Consider the following 21,918-nt stretch of genomic DNA (forward strand, 5'->3'; position numbering starts at 1 on the left):
TTCTGCAGACCACAAGGCACTGTCTACTCACAAGACAGCTGTGGGGAGGGCCGGGCAGTGGGAGGAACCCAGACATAGGGTCTGAAGGAAGCCCAGCCACACGCCCCATGATGTCCAGCACCTCTAACTGACAGGGCTTCCCTGCTCGCAGGTGGCCCTTGCACTGTTGGCCAGGGCTGGAAAAGATCTTCCTTATGGCTCAGCTGAAACTGGCTTCCCTCCACTTGTCTGCTGTGTGGAAGTACCTGGAACAATCCCAGCACTGTGGGCTCATTGTCAGTGTCTGCAAACATTTCCACCCAATTCTCACTTTTTCTAGGACAAATGTTCATTCCAAGGTCCCTCAACAGTCCAGACTGTCTGCCCCCCTGGCTGCTCTCCTCTGGACGCTTGTTTGTGGGCAAAACCCTGTTTAGGGGGGAACAGTGCCCATGATCAAAAGTCCTCCTCTGGCCATGGCTGGAGAGGACACTGGCCTGGGCAAGGTGACCTCCGCTCCCTGCTCCGGTCTTACGACTTCTACTGCTCAGTCTTGGGCAGAACTCATGTTCCCAGCAACCTTGTCTCACTATAACTCATCTCTGAGCTTCAAGTTAACCAAGCTGTTTCTCCTCTCGTTTACAGCCCCCCTTTAACACTCGGGCAAGTGATGCTTTCAGTGGAGGCCCTCACGGTCTGGCCCGGAGCTACACCTCCCCACTTAGGTACTTCAGCCCTCTGGAGAAGGCTGTGAACAGTCGTGTCAGGGAAAAGGAGACGCAAGACAAAAGGACATTATTACGGTGCTTTTTCCGTTTTTCTTTTTGCACAAAAACAGTCCATTTATTCAAGTGTTCTCCAGCACAAGTACATTAGAAAGGAGCTTTATTATATTCTTCTGGGCACAAAAAAAAAAAAAAAAAAAAAAAAAAATGTGATGAAGGCGGAACTGACAGACTTTCTACATCTGCTGTACGCATTGACCTCTTTAATTATTTCATAAACAGCTATGTCACGAGCATCACTTACACAGAGATACAACAGAACACCAGGCAGGCGGGGTAGGGACCCACTCAGGGCCCCCTCCCACGCACCCCTCCCTGGATGTCCCAGAACCAGACTGTGAAATGTACATTATTATTGTCAATAAATAGAGAAGCAACCCTAAAATAAAAAAAAAATTAAAAAAAAACAAAAACAAACAAAAAAAAACAGTGGTGAAAGGATGCTGGAACCAGGGGGGAAAAAAAGGAAAAAAGAGGAATTTTAGAGAAAGGAAAGAGGGCTGGGGAGAGAAGAGTCTGGAAAGTCCTGCATTTAGCTGCGTGGAATGTGGAGTAAAAGTGCTCTGCCACCGGGGTCAAAGCGAAATCGTCTGTAACAGTAAAAGTTATTACCAAATCAGCTACGGATTTATTCTTCAGTATGAATACATGATTTCCCACAAATAAGTAAGCACCCGCTACTTCAATGCCTCAGCTAAAACACATGAAATCGCTCATTTAGTTTTCAAGTACAAAGTTAAAATGCCTTTTTAATAATAATATATCAGAGTAAAATAATAGTCTCTTTTAAACTCCACTACAAGAAAACAAAACAAACAGTCATTGTCCAGACAGCAGACTTAATTTAACAATATATATTTTTAATAAAATGTTTTAGCACCTTGTTGAGTCACCTCCTCCCTCTGCGTATTCTAAGGAATTTCGGCATTTTTGTCGTCTGGTGAATTCTAGGGCTGTGCAACCAAATCGGTCTGTGAAGTGAAATGGGACTAAGGGGATGCTTTAGACCCTGCTCATGTCCTCAGGCACAGGGCTGGGGGCCGCTAGGCTGGGGACAGAGGAGTCACCCTCTGTGCCCTCAAGTGCAGATCTGGGGACTTTTCCAGTTACTGGAGTTTCAGGAGTCCAGGGGCCTCTGGTCAGGGCAGTAAGCAAGTCACTACTAGCAAATGGACCTGACGTCCTTGTCCTCCCTGCTTTGACCTGCTTGTTTCTCCCTCCCCCAAAACATCACTGTCTAGGGTCAGACACAGGTCACCAACAAAGGGCCAACCTGAAACACACAGGTACAAGGTCCTCGCTTCCCAAAGACTCCAGCCTTCCTTTACCAAAACGTAAAGAGTCATAAAGAGTTGAGAGCTTATGCTGGAACAGTGGGGCTCGTCCTTCAAATTAATCTATTCTCCTTCCTCCCAGACCCTCCTGACCCCAGCACAGGCCTGGTGAGTAAGCGGCCGACACTTGTAGTTAATGCCAACCTCTGCAGGGAATGGCTGGGAGGGCCGTGCTAGCGCCAGGCCTTTCCTCCATAACACCTTTTCCATCCTGGGGGAGACTTCAACTGCTTCCTGCCAGACAGGCAGGACTCGCAAAGGACAACTCCGGTGTCACCCTCTAGTCACTGGTGCTGGGAGCAAGCAGACCCAAGAAAGCCCGATGACAAATTCAAATTACTCACCTCCCAGGATCAAAACGTGGCCCTGGCTAGAAACTCAGCTCTCACCAGAAATCTCAGCTCTGCCATTCCCTGACCAAAGAAAACAAGCAGCCCTCTTCAGGGTACGGTGGCAGACAGGCCCCACAGCCCCAACCCACAGCTCGAGGGGGCTCCTGCAAGTCTCCTGAAAATGACAGCTCTGAAAGACACTAGCGCCACAGCAACTCTGCACCCAGCAGAATGGGCAGAGGAATTCAAAACTGCCTCCAAAATTTATTCTATATATATATTTATATAAACAAAAATATGAAAACTCATGGTTGCCGTTTTTCTGTAAGAACATCTCCCAGATGGCTCAGCTGAAATATTCCTTCCATCGCTCCTGTTAGATTTCCTGTGCTGGAGATGGTGGGTTATCCCCATCTAGCTTCCTCAGTTGTCCCAGCCTGGTGGCTGCTAAGTAAGTGGGCATGAGGGGAGCTGGGCCCAATAGATCCCTTCAGTGTCAGCCTTCCTTCCTGCTGGGTCCCAATTCATGTCCTAGCAACTCGCCAAAAATCACATGGGCATCTCCAGCAGCCAACCAGGTCTGTTTCAAAAGCTAAGAGGTCCAGGACTCTCTTTGGGGAAGTTTGCTTTCTAGTAGGATGCTCAATAGCAAGAAGGCTGTGGGGTCTAGAGAGAAAAACAGACGCAGCAACAGGCTCATGTCATCATCTGCCAACTGCAAGACCCCATCTAGTCCTCACCTGCCGGGTCCCTGGCCTATTGCTCCCCAGGCAGCCTGTGCACAGACCAGGAGGTCCCACAGGGAAGGGGGTTAGCATCAGCTGCACACTGGAAACCAGCTGCCTCCTCAGGCAGGGGGCCAAGGGCTGTGTGACTCTGGTACTAGCACCTGGCTACCTCCCCGAGACAAGGGCCACGGATCTCTTTGGCACCACGTTCCACTTGGCACCTGCAGCAGGGAGTCTGTCACCCTCAGCCCCTAGAACCCTCGTTTCCAGGGGAAATAGCCTGCTCTTAGGAAAGAAAATCCCACAGGGAACATACTTGGGGATTTTCCCTAGGCCTTCTTGGTTTCTCCCACTCCAATGTCTCTACCCTCAGCCTCATCTACAAGCCTAACGGTCCCCTGCCTTAATCCTCACATGACCCTGCCTCAGCCTGTTGAAGCATAGCTCTTCTTTGGAAGGTGACCCAATGCCTGTGCCCAGAATCCTCCTCAGGGCTGGGAATGGATTAAGTACATCCCAGCTTGGCCAAGTTAGGTCCCCTACACTCTACCAAGTTCTACTGGGGGACCAAACTCACAGGTTAGGCTGGAAGAAAAGCTGGTGATTAATGCTCATCCCCGGAAGGGGGTCCCGCAACCCATAGGGCATCAGTTCCACTCTGAGGCCTAGTCAGGTGCTAGACCAGGAAGGACATGTGCTCCCAAGTAGCAAGCCACAACAGTGAGGCCTCTCCTGCCCCCGGCATTCCCTCTCTATGCAAGCTGGCCGGCCCGCACTAATCCCTCAGCCTGCCACATCCCTGACCACCAAGACCCCACATCAACTCCTCGGGTGGAGCACCAGGCCCAGCTAAGGTGGAGCTGCGGCCACGGGAAAGTCTAACTCCTTCACGTACGCAGTGGACAAAGGGCATGGGAGAGCCAGAAGCGCTGGCAGAGGAAGGCCTAACACTGGGAAGACCTTAGCGCTGGCCAGTGGGGGAGGGAGCACCTTGGACTGCCAGAGGCAGCCCTCCTCCCCCAGCCCTCCTGGAGTGGTGCTGGTGGACTCCAGGCCAGAAGATTGGAGCCCAGCTGGAACAAGGAGGGGATGGGTAAGCACCACAGTTAGCACAAGGACTCCAGTGAGGGGGCAGAGGTTGCCCCCTCTCCTAGCGGCTCCAGCCCCATGGACACCCAGTCACCTCCTGACAATGTCACTGAGATGGCAAGAAGCAACGGGGTGTGATCTTAAGAACTAATCTGTTGAGCACTAAGCACCCCAAAAAGGAGCCCCCAGCTGTGAGCTTACTCCTGAGCAATGAGCAAGGGATTCAAAGCATTGGTTTAGTTTTGTCACAAATTACTAATTTGCTTTATTCAAAACGTGAGGTTCATTGTCCCATTTTTTTTCCCCAATTGGAAGCCCCTGGCCAAGACAGACCTGGATGTCAATTTGATTTTAATTGGGGGAGAATAGGTAGGGGGAGTTGAGGGCTGACTTCCTGGTGCCTAGAGTTGCAGGTCAGTATCACAGGTTGCTAACAGAAGAATCTTTTGACATCACCAGGGGCAAAAGAGATAGAATACTACCTGCTAGAGGAGAGCACCTGCTAAAATAAAACCTCCTCCTTTTCCCGCCTTCAGCACCTAGCAACTTCTGGGATTGACAGTCTACCTGCAATCAGGGCAACAGAGGTAAATAGCTGCACGGGCTGACTCCACAAAGTCCTGAACCCTGGGGAGAAGAGCACTGGGAGCTCCCAGGCGTGTGTGCGTGCGTGTGTGTGGGTGTGAAGGGTGCATTTGTTATGCACCAGTATAGAAATAGATTCCTGTGTATGTGTGTGAGATTGATTGATTGGCGTGGGGCTTACGTCTGCAGTGGGGATCGAGGCTCAGCATACTGAGCCCACTTCCCCCACTCCCCACTCCATAATATTTCTTATACATGACCCTATCTATGTATTTATATAGCGCCTATCCCTATAGGCCCCATCTTTCTAGGGATGCGGACTTGGGACCATGTGCTTGCTGGCACACCTCCCAGCTCTGCCAGTCCCAGGAGGTGCCATCCCCCCTCCCATTATAAAATATAAATCTCTATATGCCACATATCTACACCCCATCTACCCAGGCAAGCGTCTGCCCGTCGGGCCCTCACCCTGGAGCCAACAACGCTGTCCCTTCCTACTGCCATCAGGCTGCCTGCCTGCAGCCTTGGTAGGAAGCAGAACAAAGTGTCGAGCGCTTGGGGCTCCAGGTGCTGCTGACTCGAGGTAAGAGCACAGCTATCATCAGACCAAGTACTAGAAAAGAAATACACACCACTCCAATCACGCACACAAGGAGAGAGCCTGCCCGGTCCTCCCTCCAGCCCTGACACACCCGACTCAAGAGGAGGGGAAGTAGAAGAGAAGAGTGACAAGCCCGGAAGGCAGACCCTGGGGACACCCCGGCCGCCCTGCTGTCACCAAGCCCAGTGGCCCACCTGGCCCGAAGGGTGGGGAGCCAGGGCACCAGAGCCACCGCTTAACTTAGAAGCACCCTGCTCCCCCACCCCCCGCACCTTGGTTTGAACCTAAAGGGAAGGGTGTTGGGTTTTCATTTTCTTAAAGAAAATCTTAAAACAAACATAATTATAAATCAGAACCATAAGAATAACTATAATAAAAGGTGTCATCAGCCTCCCAGTATAAAACTGCAGCCTTTGGAGATGACCAAAAACATCACGTTCCAGGGGCTGGGAGCCGCCTTATGCACAGAGGGGTGGATGGTGGGGACCTCATAAAAGAACACACAAAAGGCGACTTAGACAGGAAAGCACCAGTACGTTTTGTATGTTTTTTTATTTGCTCCAGGTGGGGTTTTTAACTGTCACTTTCCCACACTCTGGATTATTTCTGATCCCACCACAAGGAGCCCTCGAATCTGCTAAGGTGAGAAATTGGGCATGAAGACTCCTGACCCTGCCACCTCGCCAAGGGAGTCTCCTTTTTAGGAAAAAAAATCAAAAGGTTATTGCATGAGTCTGGATGAAGTCCACTCAGCTTTCCACGGTCCCAACCACCCCATCTTACCCCCTTTTTGGCAGGGAGAAACGGGAGAACACTGCTCCCAAATTCTCCTCCTCCACCTTGTTAAACACCAAGGGGAAAACCCACCAGGATAACACGTCATCTTCAGCTGTCTCCCTCTCTCCATCCTTGGTTAAAACCCTTTGCACATAAGGCAACGTGGAAGCTGATGTTTTTACTCATCTCGCTGTTTTAAAGCACCATTATGAAGTCGGGTTGTACAGTAGTTAACAGTACCTTTTATATATATATCTCATATCTATCATATATATATAAACTGTAAACAAGAGGTAACAGCGGCTTCTAGAAACTGATTTTCTTCAAGGTTTCCTGTGTGGTAGGCACCTGAAATACTGTAGAAAAGTATCTTGTGTGGTATTCTTGTCTCCCTGCTGCTAGTTGGGTTCTGTTTTGCATGACCAGGAATGGTGCTGGCAAGACAGCTCAGTGGCTGGGAGGGAATTCTGCCACCTGAGTGTCTCTCTGTTTTCTGTCCCCTGCTTGTGCTCCTATCTGATCAGGCTAGAGACAACAAAAAGATACACAGTAAAAAAAAAACCCAAAAATAAAAACAATATATAGATTTCTATAGAATTTCCTTTTTTCCTCTCTCCCATCTTTCCTCTCCAAGGTATTGTTACTATTTTTTAACCAATGATTTTTGCTGCAATAACCCTCTTGTTTCAGTCACAGCAAGAAATAAACCCAAACAAACAGAAAACCCCTCTGGAAAGAGTAGAAAACAAAAGGTCTGATCGGAAAAAAAAAAAAAAAAAAAAAAAAAAAACGGGGAGGGGAAGGGGCTTGGTTTCATTTCGTTTTTAAATAGGACTAAAGATTAACATTGAAAAATCAGGAGATGATGTCCAACCCTTTTTGCAAGGCAAAGCCCTCCGGTGTTTCCGCCTCTGTGGTTTTTAAATTCCTTTTTCTCTTCTGGGTGCTGGTACTTCTCTCCATCCTCACGTTCTTGGTGTTTTATTGTGTTTTGTGGTTTTTTTTTTTTTTTAACTTTGTGTCACTACCTCAGTTTGCCCCCATGTCCCTTACACACAAGCAAAATATTCCTTCAGCGGAGCGAAGAGGTGGCGGATGACTGGCACGCTCCACGACCGGCCCAGCAGTCTCTGCCTCGCCAAACGGCTCATGTTGGAAACGTCAGTATAGTGGACAGGAAAGCCGAACACCCTGGGGGAGAGAAGGCAGAAGGGGCGGGGTGAGCACTGGCCAGGCCAGGACCAGGTGACCGGAAGCTGCCCGAAGCACCCGGGGAGCCATGGGGGCCCCCACACCCCCGGACGCATGCTTAGCTCTGCTGAGCCTCTGTCCTTCACAACCAGTTCAACCACTCGATCACCCACGATGTGCCAGGCACCGTGCTAGTGCCTAGAGACTTACAACACAGCAGAAACAAAGTCAGTACTTTGAAAAATACCTCAAAAAGCACCTCCAGGACACGCTCTATGTTCCCCTCCACAGGAAATTTAGATCCACAAGTCTCTAAGTCATAAATATACATTCCTAGTGTCATACCCCACAAGAGGGGAGAAAAATAAAAACGAGCTGAACTCTTGCCTGACTTCAGAAGTTCAAGGACTTCCTGTTTGCTCTGGTTGTTTGTGTAAATTGCCTCTGTGTGGCTAAGTCCTAGGCGCACCCAGAGAATGGGGGGGGGGGGGTAGTAATCCAGCCCCGTGGGTCCAGTCTGCACCAAATCAGGGTGCTCAGGCTGGAAGGTTGGCCTGCTCCTATGCTGTCTTGGTTCACAAAACACCTACAAAATTGGCACCACAAGTTAGGGGAGCTCCTGTAGCTGCAGTATTTCTTTGGGGTACAGCAGGGTCTCTAGGAGCCAGGGCATTGTGGATTTATTCCTAAAGTCCTCTTACTTTGGGACCAGCCTTAAAATGCACAGGACGGTGGCTGGCCAGGAGTCCCCCCCCAAGAGTCTGTCATGTTGGGAAATGCTTGGTGAAACCCACAGCTCACATGGCATTTGTGGGAAACACAGGCCTGGCTGGGAGAGGCAGAGAACTCTCCCTCAAGTGTGAGATCAGAACACATCACACCCATGCCGCCAGGGCATCGACGTGGGTACCTTTCCATTTCAGTGCACCATAGGATGTCTTCTTTCTCATTCATGAAGACGGGGAAATGCTGGTCTTTGCCCTGCTTTATGGAGTTTGACCTAGTAGTAATGGTCCTCACTTTGCTGAACTAGAAGAAGAGAAAAGAGGAATGAACACACACTCATTCAACCAACACACGCTGACTACACGCCTACCGCGTGTGCCAGGCACTCGCCCGACACTGACAAGGCCCGGTCTATCCAGGGGGTTGGGGTACGGCTCCAAGTGGGCCGGGTTTGCCAGTCATGAGCCTCCAGACCCCACAGCCCTGCTTTTCTTCCTACTTTGAGATCACCTAGTCATCCTTAGTCTAATCTAGCCAGCCCAAGACTTGAGAGGTAGCAGCTCTAGCCACTATGCTTCCTAAGTCTTCTAAAGAACTGGTTCTTTCAGAGGTGTAGGATGCCAAATTATTCTGGGGCTCAAAGAGGCCCTCTGGGGTGCCAGCAGTCCTGAACCCTGGAAGCTGCTGACACAGAACCTAACGCCCCATGCACTCACTCCAGCTTTCTCCAGAGATAAATGCAGTTTCCACATCATAGGAGGCCTGCTCTGCTCTGAAGGCTTCTGAAATAGGTCCTGGCCAAAAAATTTTTAAAAGAAAAATTTTTTAAAAAGAGAGGCCCAGCAGGTCCAAGGCCCTTGGTAAGGACTCCTTGGTGAAGGCCACCAGACCCAGGCCTGCTCTCTGGCTGACTGGCTGCATGACCTGCACCACCTCCTCTTATGTTGTATCTTCACACTGGCTGTGCCCACAGGCCCCTTAGGGGCAGCAGGACCCAGCACTGGCCACTGTTCCACCTCATCCTGCCCTTTTCCCTGCCCCCCAGCAGAGGTCTTGGACGCTGGGCTGACCTTGGCTATTCTGCCATGTTCCAGACACTCCTGCAGCTCCAGCTTATCATTCACAGTGGATGCCAACGGCCTAGGGGCAGAAGAGAGAATATAACAAACCAAACAGAAACCTGGGGAACAGCAGGAAGAAGGCAGCCAGCGGCACTAACCCCCAGCCACCATCTGACTCACACAGCTAAGACAGGCCCCCCAATCATGCACAAAACACGAACACCCACTACAGCCACCCACGAACACAAATCAACCGAGCATTAATCCTTAAAGGTAAATTAAAAAGTGGTCTGAAACTACCAATAGGCAGGTAACACCTACCCAGAAAAAGGAGAAAAAAAGCAAAATTATTCACAATTTTGCGATGTTTTAAGTGTCCCACCAGAAAGCAAGCTTTGGGGATGACAGAATGTTCTGCATCTTTATTTGTGGTGATGGTGACATAGGTGTATACAACGGAGGAAGCTCAATCGAACCGTACAGTTTAAATGTACAGTTAAAAAGACTTAAGTTTGGCACAGTCCACCAAAGACTAAAATTCTGTGACACTAAATGTGTTACTTCTCAGGGGGCAGACGGGATAACTGAAGATCGCCTTCCCTGCTAACCTCTTCTGACATTTAAGAATAGTTAGCGAAGGCTTCCGTAAGGATCCTGGGTCTCAGTGTGGGAACCACGGGGGACTCCAGCCAGATCGGGCGCTCACCAGGCGCCTCCCCCACTGTTTACACACAGTCAATCCACGCAGACTCGGCCCTGCATGGCACCTCGCCCCTCCTAGAGCCTCAGGGCTCTAGTATATTAGAGTTGGAAGTAGGTGGGAACCCCCCACAGGACCAAGGTCTATCAGGAGACACTGAGTTAGTGGCTCTATGAAAACACCGTACCTATAATCCCACCCATCTTTCCAATATACACATACATTTTGGGAACTTTGGGGGGTACACCGAGGCAGTTTCAGGTCAGCTGCCCCATGACCCATCTCCTTCCCATCAACAAGCCCTTGAAAAGACAGCAGCTTTGCCAAACAGGACGAGACCAGGAAGGTCTTACAACCTCACGTGAACAGCAAAGAGGAGCATGAAAAGACTGAGGCCAGATGCCACGATGCTTCCTATTTACAGGCACACCGAGGAGGTTTAAAATTGACTCAAAACATTCAGAAAAATATCTCCCTCTGAATGGGCACCCAGACTGGTGGCCTCACTCTGCTTTCGAGCTGCAAACTCTGGAACAATTCCTTTCTCCTCAAAGGCCTTTTTATAATGAAATTAGTACACCTGAAGAAATAAAATTTGCTTCAATCCTGGATATTAATATCTTTATCTGTGTAACCCAAATGAAGAAAATCCTTCCAACAAAGGATCTGAAGCCAACAAAGCATTTGATTAGTAGGTTAAGCAAAACCCTCGAAGCGTGGTGCTGCTTCAAGATTCCCTCTCCTGGAGCAGGATGTGGCCCCGCTCCCTTCCCCCTCCTCCTTGGCTTTCTCAAAGGAGAATCTAAGGACCAGTGGCTCTGGACACATCACCACTGTAGGAGAACTACAGAACTCAGTGGCGTGCAACTCAAGTGCACTTTTAAAGGTCCTACTTTAGACCACTAGTTACTGGTTTCTCAGGCAAGTATTTTCTTTACCCCGACTCCCATCCTTCCTCAAGAAAAAGGAAATAAAGAACATGGCAGAGCAGCGCGGCATCAGCAGAGGAGGCTGGCCCTAGAGGGCCCACTCAGTGGTCCATTCTCCCCATGGACTGTCCTGCCTGCAGCCCCCAGCCACCCCAGGCCTAGGAGCTGTCACCCACCTGTTCATACCGGGAAGGTTACCCCAGAAGTAGCGGGCCCTGTGTGCGGCTGACACTTCTTTGGCGTCAATCATCACAGGGTTGGACTATAAAACAGGAGACAGTTTAAAGATGAGCAAAGAAGGAATATTAAATAGTGCTGGTAACTCTGCTGGTTTAGAGCCTCACAGCCTCAAAGGGTCTTACTTCTCTCTCAGGAGGCCACACACTGGGAGAATCTGAAGCCTCCAGGAAAAGCTGGAATTAAACCTAGCCACGTTTTACATGCTCTCACTGGAACATTCTAGACCAGCACGGTCCAGCTGAACTTTCTGCAATGATGGGAACATTCTCTGTCTGCACCATTCAATACAGTAGCCACCCACTAACTACAGGCAGCTGTTTTTTTACATCATATGAGGCCAGTGGGACTGGGGAACTGAATTCTCAATGTTAATCAAAGCAGCCACACATGGCTGATGGCTAACCTCATTGGACAAGAAGCTCTAGACTACCCAGAGGCTTTAAGAAAGCTCTAATGCATGTGGGTGTGTTCACCACACATCCAGATTATATGCCAAATAGACGCCTGCTCACATCTAAAGTCAGAACACCAGCTTGAGGTGTCACTGACCCCAACAGTCAGAAGCATGGGCTCAAGCTCCCAGATGCCCCCCACCTCCCAGAACACCTCTGGCAGAAGTCCTCTGTGCATGGCTCAAACCTGGCTCAGGGAGAAGGGGGACTCACATTATAGGGCATACAAACTGAGATAAGCCATGTTTTCTTCTCAGGTGCCATGAAGTATCCACCATGGTGCCAGGGAGTGAGGACGAGCCATTCTGGTCAGGGAAAATTGATCTTGGCACCTGAACGGTCCCCCCAGTGTGAAGGCCACATGGAATCCCTGACCCCAGGAGTCTGGCACCCCACTCTACTTAGTGACAGTCAGGTCCTTCAAGCCCTGATGTCCACACCCACAATACCACCTTAGAGTGAGACCACTGGCTCTTTCCAGGGTGGGCCTCTACCACTGTTTCCTCCCTTTCTATTTGGGAAGGCTGGAGCTTCCCAAACAGGCCCCTTGCAAAGCAGAAGTCACCAGTCCCCAGCTCCACAATGCAGATGAGACAGGGATAAAGCAGCAGTCCAAGGTAGAAGCCATTAGTGAGCTGGCCAAACCAAGGTTGCTGGCTATACCTCGAGAAATCGCGAGATGTCCCTCTTGTCACTAACGCCCATGGCCACCACATTCTCAAAGAGCCAGAAGAAGGGGCGATCATCTCCCTCCTTGGGCCGCGCATCATGCAGGAGGCGGTAGAACTCAAAGAAGAGCCGGCCAGTGCCCTCTGAGAGGTCGGAAGAGAAAGCCATCAGCTGGGGCTGTCTGCGTAAGACAGTGGTGTGGCTCGGGCACAGGGAGGGCAAGGGAAGACAGGATTGTTGGGAATGGCTGTCCCAGGGCAGCAATATCCAAGTGCGGGAGCACCAGCTCAGAAGGTGGCAGGGGTGAGGACAGCACCTACCGTAGAGTCCCTTGCGGGCAGGGTTGACGATGGAGAGATCGTTGCAGGGACTTCCCCCAATCACCAGATCGAATGGGCCCCACTCCTGGATCTGGGAGGATAAAGGTAGTGTGATGGGCCTGCTGTGCAGGGACAGAGGCACAAGGGAAGAGAGAAAATGATCTGTGAACTTCGCAAAAAAAAGTCCTCTGGCACAGGAGAGAGGGGACCCACCTGCTCTACCTTCACTGTGCAGCCACCTGCAAATCACTGAGACTCTCTGGGCTCAGCTTCCTAAATGATAAGTGAGCAGACCCAACTGGATCATCTCTGAGGCCAGCAGGGAAACCAGTGTGTGCCAAGTAGGAAAAGCAGCTGCTCAGTGGGGGAAAGCAGTCCAGGCAGTACTTTATGCTTGGAGCACTTTAGGTAGGGTGTCTGGGTCATCTGAATATCCCCCAAATGCCCTTCAGGATTCCAGAGCTTGTAGTTTCAGAGGTAGACCCAGATAAATGGAAGGGCAAGACCGTGCCACAGAGCCCCCCAGAAATGGAGGCTGGCAAAGCTATTCACCAAAGGCACTGGGAGGACAGGAACCGTGCTCCAATCCAAAGCACTCTACTAAAAAGGGTGCCCAGGGAGTAGCCAGAGTCTAAAAAGGCAAGCTCCCAAATTCCCATTTTTAATTTGCCTATTACCATTACCTTCAACACAGAGGAAAATTGGAAGGTAAGGAGGAAGAGAGGCTGGGGGAAAGGGTGAAAAGGAAAAGAGCAAATTAACAACATGAAAGGGGGGGCTGCCTCCAGGAGCTGAGTGTGTGGGGGAAGAAGGCTGGCCACCTCCCACAGCGCCGACATACATGCTTCTGCGTGACGCTGCGGACGTCCCCGACGTACATGATCTTCCCCTGGTGCCGCACCATGCCCACCGTGATGGAGTCCTCGCACACCTCCGAGGCAATGTAGCGGTCCACCTGAATGCCCAAGTCCTTCAGCACCAGGAGCCCTGCGCCAGGTGGCAGAGATCGCTGTCATTCTGGGCCATCTCTTCGGCACCACCATCTTAGCAGGTGAGACCTTGGCCCAGCCAGCCACATGGCACCAGCTGCAGGCCAAGCCCCATCCTGCCCATGAAGCTGCCTTAATCCTTTCTCAATCAAACTGGTAGATCAATGCTGAGGCTGTTTCATATTCGTTTGGCCTACTTGAAAGACAGTCAAAGCTGTGGAAGACTGACCAGATCAGTGGTTTCGGCATACAGGGAGAAGAGCAGCTGACTATTTTGGTGGCTTTTTCTTGGGTGTTTCCACATCTACATCTTGGTCCTTCCTCAGTCATGTCTTGCTGCAATTCTACCCTACCCTTCCAGGCTGGACCTAAATGCCACCTACTCTAAAGAAGGATTCATCAATGCCCCACCCCACTCAATAGTGCCCTAGAATTGCATCCCCTCCTCTGCAAGCCCCCAGCACTCAGCACCTGCACCTCATTCTCAGTTCAGCCCCTCTCTTCGACTGCAGATGGTATGAGGTCTCGTCTTTCCTCCTGGGCTAACTGACTACACTGGCTTCCTTACCATGACTCCTCCACACATGCTCGGTGCTCAGCCGAGGCAAGGCAGCAATCAGAACAGACCCCCCAAAACGTCAGGATAAACAGGTACAGCAGCACCATTTCTACTGTTCCCAACAGAACTCTCTAGCACAGAGCTTGCATGGCCTCTTAGGGTGACATGATTTAAGAAGGCCTCAAGGTTCTAGCCTGAGAAACCAAAGCTGTAAAAGAACTTCTCTAGGTCTACAGAACATCCACATTGAGCTAAGAGCAGAAGACAAACATCTGGCCTCAGATGCTACCCCACCCTCACCCTTTGGCCGAGGTCCCCCGGCTCAGACTGCTGATCTCCCTCTGGTCAGGTGAAAACAGGTTGTATGGAGAGCTGTTCCTTCCTTAAGGACTGAGAAGCCCGGCCTCGGGGCCCATGGAGGAGTGCATATATGTCAGTACATCGTCTTGAGAGGGCTTTCTGGCAGTGTCAAGAGCCACATGAAAAACCAGTGCCTACACAGAGACCTAGCAGTTCCTACTAAGAGTTTTTCCTAAAGAGATAATGGTTTAGGTACATAAAGATGTGTGTATAAGGATGTCTGCCACAGCATTGCTTATAATAATGAAAAAATAGTAAATAACTTAATAGGGTTAAATGAATTATGGTACTTTTCACTCGAAGGAATCCTACGCAGAATTTACAAATAAAGAATGTAAGCTCTATACTGCTTGAAAAGAAAAAGTAATGATAAGATGATAAATGGCAAGGCAGGTTACAAAACTATGCACATATCACCCTCTTATTCAATTTATCTGTATATGTATGATTACATAAACACACACGCATAGAAAAAAACATAAAAGGCAATACATCAAAATGTTAGTAATAGAATTACGGGCAATTTAAATAGCTTTCTTTAGATTATCTCATTTATAATTAAAACAACAGAATTGTATATGTTTCTTTTTTGGTCATGAGTCTGTCTTTTGAGGCTTTGTGAAAATCTTCTATTAATCTCTGATTAGTGACTGCTCTTACCTGTTACAGAACCTCCTTCACTGAGGGAAGTGCCAACTTGACAGGCTGTTTTACCACTCCTTTTACTTTTTATTTTTGGCTAAATCCCATGTGCATAGACTGCATTTAACAACTGCAATGTTAACAATCATTTTGTTTGGCCAGAGTTTTACACTTATTTACTTACACACACACACACACACACACACACCTCCCCCATCCTGGGAAAAGGAGGCCAGCACCTCTCAGGACCTGCACCACTCACCTGTAGCAATTCCATCAAAGAGAGATAGCACCCGAATGGGCTTCCTCTTCTCAGCTGGTACAGGTGGGTAAACCTTCGGAGGATCCTAAGCAGTAAGCATAACAGGCCAGGTAAATGCCCAGGAGTGTCCCACAGATCCTCACCCAGGGTTGGCCCTCCCAGCCAACTATGGGAGCACGAGGTTTTCTAGACCTGCATGGCTCAGGCACTCTGCCCACGGCCCAGGCCTCGTGAGCAATGGTAGCGCGAGGCCACGCCCTAGGCCCGGCACTCACAAATTCCTGGTCATGGTTATTGGCGAAGAACATCTGGAGCCGAGAGGGCCAGTCGTCCCGCCGCCGCAGCAGCCCATAAGTGCCCTTGTGCCCGCACATGTAACAGTTCCAGGGGTCTTCCTTAATGGCCGCCTGGGCAGCTCCCGGCCCCACCAAGAGATCCACACACTCCACGCAAAAGCACCTAGAAGGAAGCGCAATGAGCAGGGGGAACTCTCAGCCCCCACCCAGGGAGGCCAAGGTGTGCCACCTGGAATGGAAGCACTTAATCCAGAGCATAGCAGGGAGCAGGCAGAAAAGCCAGGTCCCAGGCAAAGAGGGAGGGGCTCCTCACCTGCAGCAGTTGTTGTTCCCGCACATGAGCACCTCACGCCCCCCACAGCAGATGGTGCAGTAGGACTGATAGCCGTCGTCGTCGTACTGGTACGCACACTCCAGGAAGCAGTTCTGGAGAGCAGCACGGAGGGTCAGAGACCACCAGAGTGGGACCCAGGGCAGCCAGGGTAAAAGCAAGCTACGAACCCGGCCTCCTGGAACCTTGACTCAGCCCTGGAGACATGACCCCGCTACCCGACCAGCCAGGGTCAGACCCAAACCACAGATCTGGGAAGGGGACACCTTGTCAGGAACAAAAGAGGTGCCAAGAGCAAGGCCAGGGAGGGAGCTGCACTCCCACCATGTCTTCCCTGCAGCCCTGGGCTCCCAATGGCACAGCAACCCACCCCCTTCATGCTGGTGACACTGTGAGCCCTGCCCACACGTGGGGACTAGAATGAGCATTAGGGAGGAAAATAATCTTTCAGAGTAGAAAAATAAGAGCAGGCCAAAAGCTTGAAGCCCAAGGGCCCATTTTATTGGGACTCTCTGCTTCCAGAGTAAACCTTGAAGTCTACGTCACAGCCTCTAAGGTGCCAACCCCTCCAAGCCCACAGGGGTGGGAGGCACAGTCAGCCAGGGGGCCGAGGGCCACCCTCAGCTGCACCTCCCCAGGGGGTGCACCCCTACCTTGCAGTTTTGGCACATCCCTCCGATGAAGAGAGGGTGCTCCAGGGTGACGTTAAGGCTGCCACAAGAGATACAAATGTCTGGAAAGCAGAGCAAGTGGAGCAAGCGTCACCAAGGGTCCCCCGCCCTGGGCCAAAGCCCCATACCAGAAAAGCTGCAAGAAAGGGGTGTGCTGGACAAGCAGCCAAAGAGAAGTCAGAAGGGAGCCCAAGAGGGCACCCCATGGAAAAGGGAGGCACTATGGCTGGCCATCTCAAAAGCCCATTCATTGCTTAGAGAAACAATGCCACCATGTGGGAGCAGAAACCCACTCCTGAGAACAGGGGCATGACTCTGCAGGTGTTCCTGGGGATGTCCTGGCCCCCAGTCCCCTGACCCCAGTCCTCCCAGGCCCTGAAGGCACCAAGCCAGACCATCAGCACTAGGCCAAAGAGGCAGACAAGGGACGCAAGAAGGTGAGGAAAGGTCAAAGGCCAAAAGAGCATCTTCAGGCAAATTTAATCAAATCCAAGAGGGGCCACCCTTCCCCGACCCACTGGGGTGTCCCAAACCCTAAAGATCAATCAGCCCATGCCACTGATGGGAAGGCAGAATCATGGCACCATGAAATGGACAGTTCACGAAGCAGGTGGTGGGACACACAGGACAGACCCCATCACTGAGTGTCAATGTCACAGGGCCCCGATCCCGTTATTCAGACCTTCCCAAGCACCAATGCTACACTGCACCCTCACCACACCAGGAGCTAGGTCTCCTGCCTGTCCTAGCAGCACCAGGCCCCCAGGCTGACTCACCCTCGATGTTGCGGCACTTCTGCCGCACCTCGTACACCAGCCGCTCTGCAGAGGGGAGGAGAGCCAGCATCAGAGGAGGCCACCAGGGCCACAGCCCTCCTTGGAAGGCCAGCCTCCCGGCCCCATGCTCCAGAGCCAGGCCAACTACCTCTTGTGCGTTCATCAATAATCTCCTTGACCTTAGGCTTCTCCGTTGTGCTCTTTCGGGGCTTTTTGGCTGGTGGGGGTGGTGCATAGGCAGCTGCCTCGGGCTCAACCCACATGTCTGTGTAAACTTCTTTGTAGGGATTCTTCTCCTCTGGATCAGGAAAAGCAGGTAACAAGATCACAGTAAAGAGGCTGACAGGGAACTCTAGCTCCCACCCCTCCTCTGCTCTACCTACACTGGGTTGCAGCTTGGTCCCCAACTTGTTCCTGCCTCCCCACTCTCTGGTTCCAGCAAGCCAGTGGAGAGCCCATCATTCTGAAGTACCAGAACAGCACTGCCTTTGCCCTGACCCCAGGTTGAGGAGACGATGGCCACTCCCACTGGGCCCCTCCATGGAAACAGCTCTCCCTAAGCATGACCTTCCCAGCCCTGGCATAGATCTGCCTGGCAGGAGGACCCACATTTACCTTCTGGTGGCTCCAGACCCTTGGGGCCAGAGGGCTGGAAGCCCCCAAGGGCCCATTCGATCATTTGTTTGTTCTGCACCTCCACGGCCTTGGCAGTGTCACTCTCGTCACTGTCATGGCACACTGGGAAGAGCTTTCCTGCGCGGCTGCTGGCCACCTGGAGGGCAACACGTGGCGGGGAAGGGTGTCAGGACGGGCTCGAGGCCAGACTCAGTAGCGAGGGTGGGCACGGGCAAGAGGCGGGAGAGGACGTCTAAGGAGGGAGAGTGCAGAAAGGGGAAAGTGAGGAAGGCAGAAGAGGAGTCACCGCCGAAGGGTCAGGCTGGAATCTGCACGGGGCTAGCCTCCATGCTCCAGCTTCCAGGGGAGCGGTCCCTGCCTTCTGAGTTCCTCCGAAGGACACTCACCTGCAGGACTTCGTAGATGGCCTTGCGGTACATGGGCTGCTTGTTGTAGGTGGCCTGGTGGAATGCGCTGCAAAACGAGCTGAGCGGCATCAGCTTCTCCACGCACACCTGGGGGACAAGCCAGATCTTTTGTCCTCCCACACTCTCGAGCACCTACCAAGGGCCTCACAACGGTCAGGGGGTGCATCAATAAATAATTGCACAACCCAGACTGCGGAAGGACCTGAATGCAGGTGGAACGGCATTCTAGCTAGCACAGGCATTCCTGGGAGACTAAAACCCAGCTCTCCGGCCACAGTGCAACCTCAGTACCTCTAAGGCTGCTTCACTCACTGCACGCAGAGTTGGGGTGAGCAAAGCTCACGTCTACCACCCCAACTCCAGGCTGCCCCCAGCCAAAACCACAGGCCCTGGGACCAAGCCCCTTTCCTCCCCCAGGCTACTACTGCCAAATTCCACAACTCACCACTGAGAACTTGCCGTCTCCGAACCACATGACCCAGCGGGTGCCTTCAGCTGCTCGGCTCCGGCCCGTCATCCACCAAGACACAATGCGGCCTGGCCACCAGGAGAAGCCCCGCAGTTTCCCCCACACCAGCTCCCCAATGCCAAATCCCCGGCCGTCCTGGACCCCAAGGAGCAGAAATCATTACCCAGTGGTCATGAGGCCCTGCCACCCCAATCCCCCTGTGGCAACTGCAGCCCTGGCCTTCTGTGGGGTGTGGCGGGGAGCAAGACAGCCAGGAAGGAGCTCTATCAGAATGGAGCAGGACAGAGCAAAATCAGGGAGATGAGGAGGCTTGGGGGCAGGTGGGGTGAGCTGGCTCAGAAGGCCCCAGGAGAGAGCTGGACAAGGCAGGGGAGGAAGCAAGCCGCTCACCTCGTACTCTGGCTCATCATCAGCTGCTTTGGTGGCATTCTTATCCCCAGCATCAGCCCCCACGGGCTCCGGTGTGGTGGCAACAGTAGGGGATGCAGGGTCGGTGGGCTGCTGAACAGCAGGGGGGCTGGCCTCCTCCACCTTCTGAGACTCCCCAGACCCCTGGTTTTCTTCCACAGCGTTCATTACTGCAATTACCTTGGCTTTCTTCTCAGCCTAGGGAAACAGGAACAAGAAGTCACCTTGACCTCTCCAGGAATTGGCAAGGCCACCTGAGACTCAGGGCACTCTTCTCAACCTATCTGTGGTCTGGAACAGCGATGAGAGGTGAAGGACTGGAGAGAGGAGTTCTTCCCTCATCAACCCAACTGGCCCGCCATGGAAAATGGGAGGATTTGAAGTTGAGAGGTGAACTCAAATCACTTGGCTCAATTCCAGCCTTCTTCTCTGCCTCCTGGGATCTAATCTTCCTCAACCTAGTCAACATATCAGTTGCCCACCCTCTGATATGGAGAGGTTAGTTCTATTCAAATATTAATTGTGTGCCATCGTTTAGGCAACAGATATCAGCTCCATCCTTTCCTGTCTTACTTCCCATTCAAGAATGCGATCCTCTCATCTTTTTCTCCACAATTTCCCTGGGCAGTCGATCCCATCTGTTCCTGGTTTCCAGACCATGATTCTAGTTTTGTGGTATCTACTGGTGATGAAATTACTGCTCTGGGCTTAAAGAGCACGTCTCCTCCCACGTCTGCTCAACTCCATAGGAAACTCGGTAAGAGGCTGCCTGTTCCCATGCTCAGATGCCATTCTGGGTCTTATGGATTACATCCAATGTATGTAGTTACCAGATTCGGCCCCTTCTAAATACATTTACTCTTTCAATTATTTACTGAGCACACACTGTAGACCAGGCACTCTCTCTGCCATCCCACCAACAAGTTAATAATCCAAACCCCAGTTATTCTCCCATTGAACAGCCTCCAGCCTTTCACCGCATCACACTCGTCTTTCAGGCTACGATCCACGCGCCCATTCCTTCTCAAAACCTGCTCCAGGAGCCCTACAAAGGAGAATGAAATCCTTGATACTCAGCTCTGAGAACCAGTCAAGCTCATCGCACCCCCGCTACTGAATCCAGGACACCCAGCCCTCACACTTCAAGGCTCTGCACCCATTTCCACCATACTGGATTCAGAGAAAAATCCCATTTTCAACATGCAGCTTTCCCCAAGAACCTACAGCTATGAATGCAAACCCGTCCTCAAAATTAAGAAAGAGTATAAGAAAGCAACTTGGAGTGTAAGGAAGAGCTCTAAACTGGAAGTCAGAGCATCTACATTCCTGTCTTAGCTTCGCAACTAATTAGTAGCTGATTTTGGAAGTCCCTTCGCATTGGAGTTGCTCCAGACTTAAAAAGGCATTTGAACCGAAGGATTTATGGTAACCTTTTCTGACCTGTTTAAGAATCCGTATCAAAGATTCCAAGGACTCTCCTAAAGCCTGTCAATGAGCCCCCAAATCCAAGGTCCCAGGTTGAGAACCTTTGTTTAAGCTCAACAGTCTATGTACTGTCTTGCAGATTGATTTTATTTCATTCAATCTTCAAGTCTTTGACTCCAGCAACAGACCAAATCTGTTTCTTGTGGTGATTCCTAAAACACTGAGGATGTTAGTCCCGGTTCTTCCTCTGACTCAACAAACTCTAAAATGAGATAACTGCATCCTTTGCCCCCAGCCCACAAGCAGCTGGGAAAATGAGCTCACGGACGCGGGGTTGAGAATGCAGAGTAATTGCTCATCCCTCCCTCTGCCGCCTCACCTCTCACCTGCTCGGGACTTTGCACTCCCCTTCCCGCTATCAATCAGCTATCACCTCCTTCCCCACAAGAAGGTGCACCAAGGCATGGTCTCTGGCTAGTGGGGGAAGGGGACTCTTCTCGGGGAGCCACCTTCTCTCGAGGGATCCTCAGCTGCGCCAGTCACAGTCACAGATAAGGCCCGGCCTGGCCATCTGCTCCCTTCCACCATGCCCCCTCAAGCTTCAGGCGTGGATGACTGGCCTAGATTAGGGTGCTGCCCTGGATGACCCAAAGACCCTGTCTCCCAGCGTGACGAGGCCCTTCAGCCAGTACAAGGTGTGCAGGCGGCAGAGGGTAGGAAAGGGCACTTCCACAGCAAGCAGCAGCGGGTGGGCACGGGCTCCCCAGGTCCAGGAGGGAGTCATGTCTGACACCACCCTCCTTACTTCCCCCACGGCCCCTTCGTCTCTCTTCTCAACCCCTCCACGGCGAGTTCCTGAAAATTCTTCTTCCCCCACAACTTCCCCCCGCTTGTCAGATGCTGCTGCTGATAGCTGCTCAGCATCCCGGCCCGCTCGGTGCAGGAGAACAGGCACCCGGCACTGGCGGCGAAGGAAGGGGCCTCCATCAGGAGGAGGGCCGCAGGGGTGGGGAAGGAAGGTGGGGGTGGGCTAGCAGCAGGAGGCCAGAGGAAAGGGGAAGAAGGGCAGAGCCGGTGGCTGGTGGGGGAGGGGCCTCATTAGAATAGTCTGCCCAGGGCAGTTGGGGAAAGCACCCTCCTGCCCCGGCAAACAATAGGAGAAAGTAGGGTTAACTCAGGGTTCTTGCAT

The 21,918-nt window shown here is 51.6% G+C and overlaps 1 protein-coding gene across 5 annotated transcripts in view; it reads right to left on the reverse strand.

Annotated features, from left to right (window-relative positions):
* Positions 1 to 836: 836 nt before the first annotated feature.
* DNMT3A (DNA methyltransferase 3 alpha) overlaps positions 837 to 21,918 on the reverse strand; it is a 102,027-nt gene continuing 80,945 nt past the window's right edge. For 2 of the 5 annotated variants that reach the window (XM_063077617.1, XM_063077616.1), the window contains 18 exons: positions 20,243 to 20,349; positions 19,287 to 19,502; positions 18,873 to 19,031; positions 18,407 to 18,514; positions 18,000 to 18,156; positions 17,533 to 17,682; positions 17,385 to 17,429; positions 16,591 to 16,670; positions 15,920 to 16,032; positions 15,586 to 15,769; positions 15,311 to 15,395; positions 13,340 to 13,485; positions 12,499 to 12,589; positions 12,173 to 12,321; positions 10,994 to 11,079; positions 9,198 to 9,267; positions 8,312 to 8,430; positions 837 to 7,401 (listed from right to left, as the gene is read on the reverse strand). In XM_063077617.1, coding sequence (XP_062933687.1) covers positions 7,260 to 7,401; positions 8,312 to 8,430; positions 9,198 to 9,267; positions 10,994 to 11,079; positions 12,173 to 12,321; positions 12,499 to 12,589; positions 13,340 to 13,485; positions 15,311 to 15,395; positions 15,586 to 15,769; positions 15,920 to 16,032; positions 16,591 to 16,670; positions 17,385 to 17,429; positions 17,533 to 17,682; positions 18,000 to 18,156; positions 18,407 to 18,514; positions 18,873 to 19,031; positions 19,287 to 19,472 — 2,070 coding nt within the window. In that variant the 5' untranslated portion in view covers positions 19,473 to 19,502; positions 20,243 to 20,349 and the 3' untranslated portion in view covers positions 837 to 7,259. Of the gene's footprint in view, positions 7,402 to 8,311; positions 8,431 to 9,197; positions 9,268 to 10,992; positions 11,080 to 11,722; positions 11,815 to 12,172; positions 12,322 to 12,498; positions 12,590 to 13,339; positions 13,486 to 15,310; positions 15,396 to 15,585; positions 15,770 to 15,919; positions 16,033 to 16,590; positions 16,671 to 17,384; positions 17,430 to 17,532; positions 17,683 to 17,999; positions 18,157 to 18,406; positions 18,515 to 18,872; positions 19,032 to 19,286; positions 19,503 to 20,242; positions 20,350 to 21,918 lie in introns of those variants that run through there. The other 3 variants (XM_063077613.1, XM_063077614.1, XM_063077615.1) reach the window with 2 other exon arrangements.

This window comes from Cynocephalus volans, chromosome 14 (assembly GCF_027409185.1).
Source record: "Cynocephalus volans isolate mCynVol1 chromosome 14, mCynVol1.pri, whole genome shotgun sequence".
In the NCBI taxonomy this organism is placed as follows: Eukaryota; Metazoa; Chordata; class Mammalia; order Dermoptera; family Cynocephalidae; genus Cynocephalus; species Cynocephalus volans.